Here is an 11,788-nt window from a genome sequence, read left to right as displayed (position 1 = left end):
TGTGTGACAACTGCAAGTGTCCAGAGTGAGGACAGACTGAGGGACCCACTGCTGCACATCATCTGTGAGGCTTTGCACCCCTGATGATCCACCAGGACAAACTCAGCAGTGTGTGAGGAAGAGGAGGAGGAAGAGCCAGCAGCAGCTGACAGATGGAGAGAATAGACAGACTGTTCCCTGTTTGTGAAGGACTGCTAGGAAAGTTTAACATAACTGTCTGTGCTGAATCAGTCTTATTAGGTAATGTTCAAATAATGTGATCATCCCAGTGTTTTCAGTGTGAGAGAAAGTACTCAGGGCCTTCAAGTTACACACTATGAAAGGCAGCAACAAGTTCAATGTTCAGAAACCTAAAGTATGTATCAGCAGCAGAATGGAGCTAAAATAAATGTTTGTTTCAGTTCTATGAAGCTTTGAGGATTTTGGATCAGTAGCACTGCTGTGTTTGTTGCATCATATTGCTGTAATTGTTTATATGCTTTATATATTCTGAGCTAAGTTGATCTATAGTGTTACATCATATTCTATAAGGATGTTATGTGTTTGTAGGCTTTCTGCCCAGTTTGACCCATTTAGCAGAAGTCAGCCTGTTTAAGGCTCTGATATCTATTCTGTATGACTTAAAGCAGTTATGACATGGTCTGATTTTCTCACCCAATAAAGGAATATTTCATGTATCAGTCTACTCTTCATTCTATCAGACACAGTTACCACAGCTCGCACATTTTCTTTTTACACATATATGTAAGCATTGAGCCAAATTTAGTAATGCCAGCATATTAAACGAACAATATTTGTCTTTTCTATATGATACATCTATATACACACTGTCAAACATACTTGTCTTTGAGTGAAGATTTAAGGAGATAGGAAATATAAATAATTGTAACTTGAATCTTATGGCGTTATTTTTGTGCCACTATTCTGAGCGCAAGTAAAAAGAATTTGAGCATATTGGCACTAAAATAACGCCATAGAATCTTTACTGAAGCTCAGTATTTGACACAGAGTTCGAACTCACTGCTGTGATAACTAATAATGATTAATATAATAACTATCATATTGGCCATATTATATTTACATTACCAAAGTAAGATGACTTTAGTCTCATGAACAACATGAGCTAATTGTTATTTACTAGCTAATCTTAAAATGACTGTTCAGTACAAAAATGAAGCCCAACAATCATGTTTTACAGTCGTGTGGTCTCAGCCTCAGATACTTATCACATCACACAAAGCTCATGTAGAAACAAATGAACAAAATATGTTCTACTCCGTTTCTGTCAAACAAAGCTGTATGAAACGTTTCCCGCTTTTAGTATAACGGTTGATAGGCAACCTGGGCAGCGCGAGGGAGGCTAGACCGTCCCATTTCACAAGCCTACAAGCCTGTTTTTGTTTTCTTTACAACAACTCGGTGTACATACCGTGCTTTATATGTATGTAATCCCTTTGTTCTGGTGTGCTCAAATGTATACTCGCAAAAAGCTTCTTGCAATCTACAACTTTGCTAACGGAAAGTAAACGCTAAACGGTAGCCAGGTGACCCAGCGCAACGATTTCCGTTTCAATGGGCTGCCTTCAAAATAAAAGCACGAACGGAAACGGCAAATTTCAAGATACTGTAGTAATTCCACTAAAGCATATTATTAATGTTTTGCTTTTATTCCACTTGTTTTGTAGTGTATTGCATTTATAAAATGAGGTTGCTGTTGTAAAATGTGTGACTTTGGGATATCCTTTAAGTGTGTGAGCTCTCATAAAAAGAAAAAAGAAATTTGTGGGATTAAAATATAATTACATTTTATCATAAGAATCAAGAATCGCACTAACTGTGACATAAAAAATGTGGCATTTTACCCAGCTAACTATTTTAATTGGAATTATGTTTTGTAAAATATATTTTTTGTTTTTATTTTTTGTTTTTGAAGGCTCTGATAGGATAAATTTCTTAGACAACCAAGAAATTGAGGCACTAGTAGCTAACACTGTATTTTAAGCGAAAGCATAATTCTGGCAACCACTACCAATCAGCAATCAGAAAACAAAAATAAAAATAATGATGAGGAAAATGCAAATAGTTCGTCCAATCTGGGAATCACATCAGCTTTAAGTAAATCATGCTAGCTCACTGCATGTGACAATCCCACCACCTCCTAACAAGATTATGTTGCTGTCATTAGAAGGACCACATTGTGTGATTATTTCATCAAGTGTCTGAATAAAATTTGACCAACTAATTTAGTTTGTGTGGCTATTTCTGTGTGTATAGATTAATAAAATGATTAGGTTCCATTCAGTAATCCAAATCAAGTGAGTAAACTTTGGAAATAAATCAGGAGAGGATATATACACATAATTCGGTAGTAGAACGACTTTTAGCAGCTATATCTTGAAGTAATCATTTTCTGTATGGCTTTATCATCTCACATAACTGTGGAGGACATTAGGCCCCTCTTTTAACAAAAGAAACTGTTTATTGGGCTTGATCGCTATTTAAAAGTCGGTGCTATAGTTCGGATATTTTTTCTTTTCTTGTTGCATTACACAGTTTTACTAAAGTAAATGACTCATTGTCTTGATACATGCTCAATCATCCAGGTAAGTACACTGAAAAAAAGGGATTGGCCAGCTCTTGGATTTACGTAAGCATCTTGCGTGTATTTAACACAATTGCCTCATGCTTTAAAGTTAAGTGTAACTACATAGTGTAGAAACTACATGACATGCAGAGAGGCTAGATTAAATTGTTTATATCATGTTCAAGTGAAGTAAGTCAATAATATATCAATGTTAAATCCCACGACCACGACACTGCACGGGTTTCAGACTCGCGCTCTTTAGATCGTGGTTTCAGGAAGGCATCCATCTCAGTCAAGTCGAGCAGCCACCTCTACTGTTTTTTACCAAAAAAGTAAGTTGGGTGGTTGTTACATTAAAAAAGTCTAACTTGTAATTTGAACACAATAATTTCATGTTTCTATGAACGTAATTAAATCATGAAGAATCTGTACGAAATTCAACAACTTAATTTGTTCTTGTTGAGATGAGCTGATACAATCTAGTGAGAGTGGTTAGTTGCTGAACTCATGAAATTCACAAGATCGCACAAGATTTCAAACTGCAGGAGTTATAAGAGGCACTACACACGCACCACGTGCATGCTATTGCTATTGCTATTTATTGTGTATTATTACAAAACAAAACAATTCTGCATCAAATACAGGAAATCATAGCTTTCCTACATTTCCTAGATTGTTGGCATGGTGGTTAGTGCTGTTGCAAATGGTTGTTTGTTTCTATGTGATAGACTGGTCAGCTGTCCAGGGTGTACCGTGCCTTGTAACCTATCACTTCAGGGTTATTTCCCAGCCCTCCTGCAACCAGGATAAAGATAGAAGGATGGTAGTTGTTGAAGACCCATTCAATTTTTATGGTAACCAGGATCTAGACTTTGTTGAACATTATGTAATATGAAGACAGCATGTAGTATTTAAGTGACCAAGTAGTATTGGGGTAAAAGTTATTGAATACTGTTGAAATAAAATGACAAAATTGTGAAGGATTAAAATATTCCAAGAGCTCAACTTACTTCATCTGAACATGTTTCAATCGCATTTTATGAACACAAAATGCACAGGTTTATTGAATATGAAAAAGTTGTGTTGATTTAACTCAGTTGTTTAAGTTTCTGGTTTGTAAAAATGCTGCAGCTTCAGTGGTGTGGAACTGGTTTAGCTTTCGTCCGTCAGATACACAACAAAGCACAATTTTTGGTAGCGCATGCTAGCAGGCCGTCGTTATTACCGTGTTGTATGGAAAATACGGCACACTTAAAATCAACCCTTTGAATTTTCTGAAACTCGACAGAGCCCCTTATAATCCCGTGTGCCTTATGTATGAACTCTGGTTGTGTTTACTGACCTCGAAACGGTTTTATGTGCACGGCGACTTTGCTAAGCTACAAAGCCGCACCGCTCGATGGATTGTCGGAGCATTACGGCTATCGTAGGCAGGCGCCTCGCGGAGTGATACGTACTGCACCTCAACATGATATTACCGTATTGTGTGTGTATAACCTCTTTTTAAGTTTTGTGGATATTATACATGGTTATGCTGAGGATATGTCGGCCAGTTTCCACTGGAAATGCCTTTTGGTTAAACTGTCAGCGAGGAATTTGCACTGTTACATTTTTATATAACTTTAATGGACATAAAAAAACAGCTGCTTGTTTAAGTGAAAATACATTGATGGGGTTTTTTGCACTAATAAAGTTGTGGAGTTGTAAAGTATTTTGTCTAGTGTCAGTTACATCGTCAGTTATATCGTTATCGCAACTTTTCAAATGTATATCGTGATAAATATTTTTGGTCATATCGCCCTGCTCTATTTCCAGGTCATTCTGAAGCAGCTGGTTGATGCTGCGAAGCACCTGGAGGATAAACACATCTTTCACCGGGACATCAAGAGTGAGAACATTCTAATTGAGACCGGCTCAGATGTACCGCGTGTTCGTATCATCGACTTTGGACTCAGCTGCTTTTTTAAGGAGCGGTCGCAGTACCGCCTCTTCTATGGTAACATATTCTGCTCTTGCTCTTCACAGATGTCACAGTTTTCGCCTTTTGTTTTAGAAGAAATTGCAATTGTGTCTGTTTATTAGGTACAGAAATTTACTCCCCTCCCGAGTGGTATGGGCGCAGTTGCTACAGGTGTGGACCCACCACGGTATGGCAAATGGGAGTGGTTCTGTACGAAGCGCTTCATGCGGGGGACTTTGACACCACGAGCTTCCTCAAAAAGCGCCTGAAATTCAAAAGACATCTGTCCAAAAGTAAGAAAACGTCACACTTCAAGACTGACTGATGGCTTGGACCACTGGAACTATCATCTTCATGTTTTTTCTCTTTCCTTTCTTTCCAGACTGCCGGGATTTCTTGGACGCGTGTTTAACCAAAGTCCCGGAGACGCGGCCGACGCTGGAGGACCTACAGCATCACACTTGGCTGAGATAAGCCTATCACACACACACAAACACACACAATTCAGACGTTATCATTTATGTGTGATGTATGAATTACCTTTCTTTTTTTCAGGAAATAATTTTTTTAATTGGCCCACTTTAAATTTCAGTGTTTTGGAATTCCTGTAACCCCCCCAGCCATCCCAGGAAAGGGGATCTCTCTTTGAATGGGCTTTCCCGAGGTTTCTTCCCGTCAATCTGGCCCCCCCAGGGGAGTTTTTCCTCGTCTTCATAGAGAGCTTGGGCTGGCTCAGGAGCTCCATCAAAACTGTCTTTATTTAATTACTCAAATGTAATCATATACTTTAAAGTAATCAAATAAAAAACAGTAAAAATCTGAAGACTTGAAGTAAACTTCCATTAAAATAAAACTTGTTTAATTCATCTTTGCTGAGGATACTGTGTTATTACTATTTCAAGGATTATGTCAGAACCGGTGCCATTATGGCACCGGATACTGGTACCCATCCCTACCCATCACTAGGGAACAGAACAAACCAGACATCAATTACAACAAAAATGACACTGACCCAGCCAGCATGACTCGTCTGCCTTCAGAAATGTTTAGCAATATTACAAACTGGGTGATATGCCTTAAAGTAGCTTGTCATGTGTTCAGCATTGTCACAGGCTACATTTTAATTAAAACCACAATCTAGTAATGTTCTGTCTTTAACCTTCCTAATTTGTTTTTTGTCCTAACCTAACACTAAACTGCCAGTGAAAACAAAAGTTACATAAATAAAGAAAATTACGGTCTCACACAGGAGTCAAACCCTAGTTTCTAAATGATGTCAGTAATAGGAAATTCTATCTTTAAAAAAACCCAAATTGTCACACCACTTTGTCAGCCTCGCTGGCGTCAAGAATCATTAGTATGATGCTAAAGCTTTAGTAGAAGTTGCACATCAGTTGGTGTCCCCGCCCCTTATCCCCCTTAAAATCCTAACTTGAAGATGCAGAATTTGCTTCCTAGTAATATGGATGTCATTCATGAAGGTAATACCCAAGCAAATAGCAATTTTATTATGATCTGTGCTGCAGTTGTAAGACCGGGCACTCGAATCTTTCCTAAAACCCTCTCCCCACTCCCTACTGACATTGTCGTGATGTTACTGCTTTCTCACTGCAGTCATGCAATTTATTCTATAAAAAGCTCTTACGGTGTGTTCACACCGAACGCGATAGACGCGAACAGAGCGTCAGGTTTACATGTAAAGTCAATGGAAAAGTGCGATGACCCGCGATTGCGGCTCCCGTGAAAATTCGGAAGCAGATTTGTGTCGCCAAAACGCCTGAAACGCGCGTCAGTCTAGCGCGTTTGGAGCGTTTGACTCGCGAATAAAACCACGCGCGTGAGTTTTTGTGTTGCATTTTGTGCATACGCGCGTTACGCGTCTACCTGGAGTTGGAAAAATCTGAACTCCAGCGTCAAATCGTGCCGCGACAACCAATCAGGAGCCTGGTGACGTGGCTGTGACCTAGGTCAAAGGGGCAGATCCAGCCAAACCCCTTCATTCTTCAATGGAAGGAAGGCTAATCAACGCCGTAGCAAACAACCTGGAGCTGTACGACACCAGCTGCTTTCTGGACCGAGACAGGAATATAAAGGACGAGCTTGGAGGAAGATATGTGAAGGGCAACCTGGTTCATTCATTTCTCTTAAGTTTTCTCTTAAGTTTTCGCTGACCCGGGGAAGCCGCACAAAAGCTAGCAAGCCACCGCTATTTTCCCACTGACGTACAAATACCGTTCTGCTTTCATGCATGTTGTCATATAGGAATATATTTTCTTTATTAATAAGCAGCACACAGTGGTCCCGCTGTCACTGCTTCGCTTTTCCGCTGATTTTCTTTTTCTTTTCTTTTTTTTGCACCGTACAGCATTGCATTCTGCAGCCTGATTGACAAATCTGCTCCGTGTCGTGTCTCCTGCGCTTGCCAAATTTATCATGTTTGGTTTTGATAACCATCACGTCCAATAGAAAAAACAGCACAAAAACACCCATAACTATGAGCCTCATTCGGAAATAGACACCTGCACCGCGAGGGGAAAAAGGCGTACGAAAGTGGCGGGCAGATGAAGACAAAACGCGGCATAATAATACTTTTACGTTTTGCAATCTACAAAGGTTTGCACTTTGAGAATCAATTGTGAGAACTGTGACCAATGTTCATGTGTGTGGGGAAAACAGTGTATAAAGTGCGTGGCCAGGGGCTAGTTATTCTGAGAACCCCTGCTGCAATAAAGGAGGGACCACTGTATATACTTTCTCTGATTATATTCAACCTGTTAGCATTTAATACTGTATTGATAGAGCCAACTGATTCTGCAGCAGAGCATCCCCTGTTGCTTCTCCTGGCTCCCCAGTCCCTGAGCTCCTGCTGCTGCACCCACAGGTATGTACAGCAAGCACTGATACCTTTTTAGTCGGTGGGATTGCCTTGTGATCACCTTTACTAAATATCTACAACCAATCTGATTATATCCTGTTTTTGTTTTTTTTCACTGTTGAAATTAAAATCTAGTAGCAGTCTTCTCATTTCTTTGTGTTTTGTGCTGTTTTACAGGCCCACAGAGGAGGACGGCTCCGAGGCAGATGAGGGACGGGTCCCAGGACGGTCCATCGGCGGTGGAGCTGGCCACCCTGGAGTCCCTGAAGAGGCCACACCAGTCTCCAATGGAGCATTTCCTCCTCAGCCTTGTTCCTGCTCTGGAGAGCAGCTGTTCCTTTTTATTCCTGTCTCTCTGTAAATACTTATATTTTATATATTTATGTTTAATGTTTTTCTGTTTGAGAATTTTAATATTATTTCAAATAAATTTTTATAATGACTAATGTCTCAGTTCTACTACACAGCAAATGTTGGCACACGACTTGACACATGTAGAAGTTATTTCATATTATACTAATGACAAAATATACTAATACAGTGGGATGCAGAAGTTTGGGCAACCTTGTTAATAGACATTATTTTCCTGTATAAATCGTTGGTTGTTACAATAAAAAAGGTCAGTTAAATATCATACAGGAGACTCACACAGTGATATTTGAGAAGTGAAAAGAAGTTTACTGGATTTACAGAAAGTGTGCAATAATTGTTTAAACAAAATCAAGCAGGTGCATCAATTTGGGCACCACAAAAAAGAAATGCAATAAATATTTAGTGTATATCAAAGTGTGTGTCTCCTATATGATATATGGGGTGCCTTTGTCTGGACGTGCTTCCCATCCAGAGCTGCACAGCACAGAGGGAAGTTCCAGCGCTCCTGGAATCCCTCTGTGATGGACCGCCAGTCTCCAGGTGAAGGCGCAGCCATGAAGTCGTCCACTAGAAAGTCCCAGATGGCCGTCGCTATTTTCGACGTCGCAAACATTTTCTTAAAACCCTACCTCTGTCTGGAACTTTATACCATATTTTCTCTCGTTTTGGTGGCTTTAATTTTACTTTAAATTGTAATTACAATGTTGAGAAACTCCCTGTAAAGCTTTCATCCTTCCATAAGCAGGTCCTCTTAGCGTGGACCCTCATTTATAAACACAACTTCTCACCTCACAAATACCTCATCTGGAACAACAGAGAGATTTTATAGAAAAATAAATCACTTTTCCTGGAAACTTGGCTCCAAAATGGGATCCTATTGGTGGCTCAGCTGGTTAGTAAAGAGGGACAACTACTTACTTACAACGACTTTATTGCACTATATAATTTTCCAATCAGTGTTCAGGAATTCTCAATGGTGCTTGGTGCCATACCCTCAGGGACTTTAATGTTATATAAAAACACTGACAGCTCGATCTCTACCTCAGTCACTCTCCCTGATCCAGCTGAGTCACCAATAGGAAAAATCTGCTTTTCACAGGAACTTGGTAACAGCAATAAGAGAATACGTAGTTTAGTCCAAGAAGATATCGTCTCTCTCCCATATATAATATCTTATTGGAACCGATATGTTCCAGATATCAAGTGGAAGATAGTCTGGATGGTCCCCCATAAATATTTGATTGTAAATAAGGTGAAAGAAGTCTCTTTTAAAATTCGACATAAATGTTATCCAGCCAGTCACTACATGGCCAAATTTAAAAGGGACATAAATACTAATTGTACTTTCTGTGGGGATCATCCAGAAACTGTGACACATCTTTTTTGGTACTGTTCTTTTACACAGAGATTCTGGAAGGAATTTAGCAGCTTTGTTATTGTCCATATTTTAAGGGAGTTTTCTTTACGATGGGAAAATGTTTTATTCTGTTTCTTTAAGTTCCCCAAGAAGTATGAGAAATGTTTTTTTATGATAAATTTCTTAATACTTTTAGCTAAATTTTTGATCCATAAATGTAAGTTTACTAACAAAACACCATATTTCTGTCATTATTTTAAGGATGTGCACATGTACATACAATCAATATCAGACTGCACCAACAAAAAGGCTCAAAACAATATATGTATGTGAATTTTTGCGTGTATTCTTATAATTGTTACCTTTTTCTTTTACCCTTGGCTTTTATATTTATTTACGTATTTAAATATGATTTTTTTAAAGTAATGCTGCGAGATGGACAGTTAAATAAAGGTTTCATTGAATAAAAAAAAGATTTAAAGATGACTGGTGGCGGAAGCAGAGCACAGACTGTCTGTGAGAATCTATCGCCATCGTGTGGTGCAGAGATATATTGCCATTGAATTTAGACAACGAAAGCTTGGCTCACAGAGCAGCTGCAACAAAAAACATTAAATAGCAACATGATATATTATATTATATTATATTATATTATATTATATTATATTATATTATATTATATTATATTACAGTGCAAACAGTGCAGGCTTCAGCTCTGGGGAAGAAGCTGTTCCTCAGTTTGGGTGGATTCCGTCACTCACAGCGTTGTTAGCCCTCTTGTGCGTGCAGACTGCAACCCCCCCACTGTGCTTTGCCCTGATATCTGCAGTGTGAGGTTGGATCGCTCATTTTCATCCTCACACTGATGCCACTTATTTCGGTCTTTGTTTGACATAAAAGGGCATATTTGTCACTTTATTGCAACTATATTTGCACTCTTGAGCTCCTTCATTCACTGACTGATCATAAAGTTATTACTTGCGTTATGTATTCATCCTTTTGAACATAATTAATGAAGCCACATGTAATCACTAAAATTTGTATTTTGGGTACAATAAGAGAGTTTCAGATGTGACGCTGTTTTGTTTTGTTTAAATTTCACCAACTTGCTGATGCCCACGGTTGTGAGTGCGGCTTCTTACTGTACATGAGTGGATGGTTGTAAATCACATCACAGATGCCAAAAACCTCTCAAACCAAGCCCTCTTGCCGGTGATGCTGTGCGCAACCTCGTGACAACCACATCACTGATACTAACTCCTGAGCTGACCGTATGTTAACATGCGCCACAAATAAGGGTCATATTTGGATTTAAAACAGTCACCGAGGAGCTTCCACTGAATGCTGCTTTCCCCTGCATGACACTGAAATCATTAACACATACTAACCCTCCATACCCTGTAGGAAACTCACTTCCTTGGAATAACATTTCAACAGGGAAAGAGTTGAGAGCAAATGTCCTTCTCTTGAACCTTCTGTCAGTCAGACAAGTGTAGCTTGAGCTTTTGTTTGCACAGGACAGGATTAACAATGGCGACATAAACGAGCTAAGGAAGCATAGAAACTGCAGAAAGGGCGTATGGCTCCTGTGTCAGTGAATCCAAACTACCTCTATGTTTGAACAATCCAGTTACACAGCTCAAGAAAATATTACTCTGACAGAAGGAAAAGGCAGTATGTGTCTCAGTAGTACTAAAAAGCTATTATATCAAAACGTAAAGGGAAAACAGTTTGATGAGCTGTATAGTGAACTGAAACTGAAACAAAACGAAGCCTATCATTAGGAATACTGACTTTTTACAGCTTCAGTTCTTTTTTCACTCAGTAGGTGGCAGCAAACTACAAACAATGGTTGCATTTTACACTCATCCGTTTTCATTAGAGGCAGAAGCCAGAAGCACATCCAGGTTTAGGTCTGCTGCTTGGTGCTACACAGAAACAGGCTGAACAGACTGAAACTCACATGAATTTGGACGAATCGAAGTAAGAATGTCACTTCTGCTCAATTGAATTGATTATCATGACCCTCACTAAGAGCCACTTAATAAGTTAGGAGTAATGTGCCAAAGTAGTATAAATATTTGAACTTTTGGCAAATCCAGCAGGTTAATGAAGTGATTTCACATCATGTGTTCAAACGGCTTGTCAGTTTTTAATATATCCCATGTGTGCATACTTAAGCTTTAAAAAAATACAGTCCAATGACCTGATAGATGTTTGCTGAACATTGTGGTTTACATCAGCACTTAAACTAAAACATAAAGAACCTGTTTTGTGCGGGCTGTTCGATACCATGAAGCAAGACCTCTGAACATCTCAGTTTTTACACACACACACACACACACACACACACACACACAACAGGAGTTATAAGGTTAATGGGCATCCAGTCAGTTAGCTAGTAAGTACTTTGGGTTTAATATCGGCACATATGGCAAAATAACCAGTTTCTCACATTAAATTTCAAACAGGACAGTGGTAACAACAGCAGGCTACGGACAATCTGAAGTCTTAGATTTTAAATAGGCTGTATACATTTCAATGGGAGCAACAGGACGGTCAAATATCGCTGATTTTACTACAGAGCAGGACGGATTGTAGGGTAGCAAACATCGTGGGGAAACGCGTTTTCAACACTGC

The 11,788-nt window shown here is 39.1% G+C and overlaps 1 protein-coding gene across 1 annotated transcript; it reads left to right on the top strand.

The window, feature by feature from the left end:
• The first annotated feature begins 4,339 nt into the window (after positions 1–4,339).
• LOC146583822 (serine/threonine-protein kinase pim-2-like) lies at positions 4,340–6,129 on the top strand. Its single transcript, XM_085281330.1, has 3 exons — positions 4,340–4,580; positions 4,667–4,837; positions 4,927–6,129. Exons 1-3 carry the CDS (start codon positions 4,349–4,351, stop codon positions 5,016–5,018), a joined length of 495 nt encoding a protein of 164 aa, XP_085137456.1. The 5' UTR covers positions 4,340–4,348; the 3' UTR covers positions 5,019–6,129.
• Positions 6,130–11,788: the final 5,659 nt, after the last annotated feature.

The sequence above is a fragment of the Mchenga conophoros genome, linkage group LG1 (genome assembly GCF_057382185.1).
Source record: "Mchenga conophoros isolate Kocher_MC1m ecotype Shallow Benthic linkage group LG1, M_conophoros_male_GT1.1, whole genome shotgun sequence".
Taxonomy (NCBI): Eukaryota; Metazoa; Chordata; class Actinopteri; order Cichliformes; family Cichlidae; genus Mchenga; species Mchenga conophoros.
The sequence above is the reverse complement of the archived record's forward strand: the minus strand, read 5'-3'. Positions and strand labels throughout refer to the sequence as shown.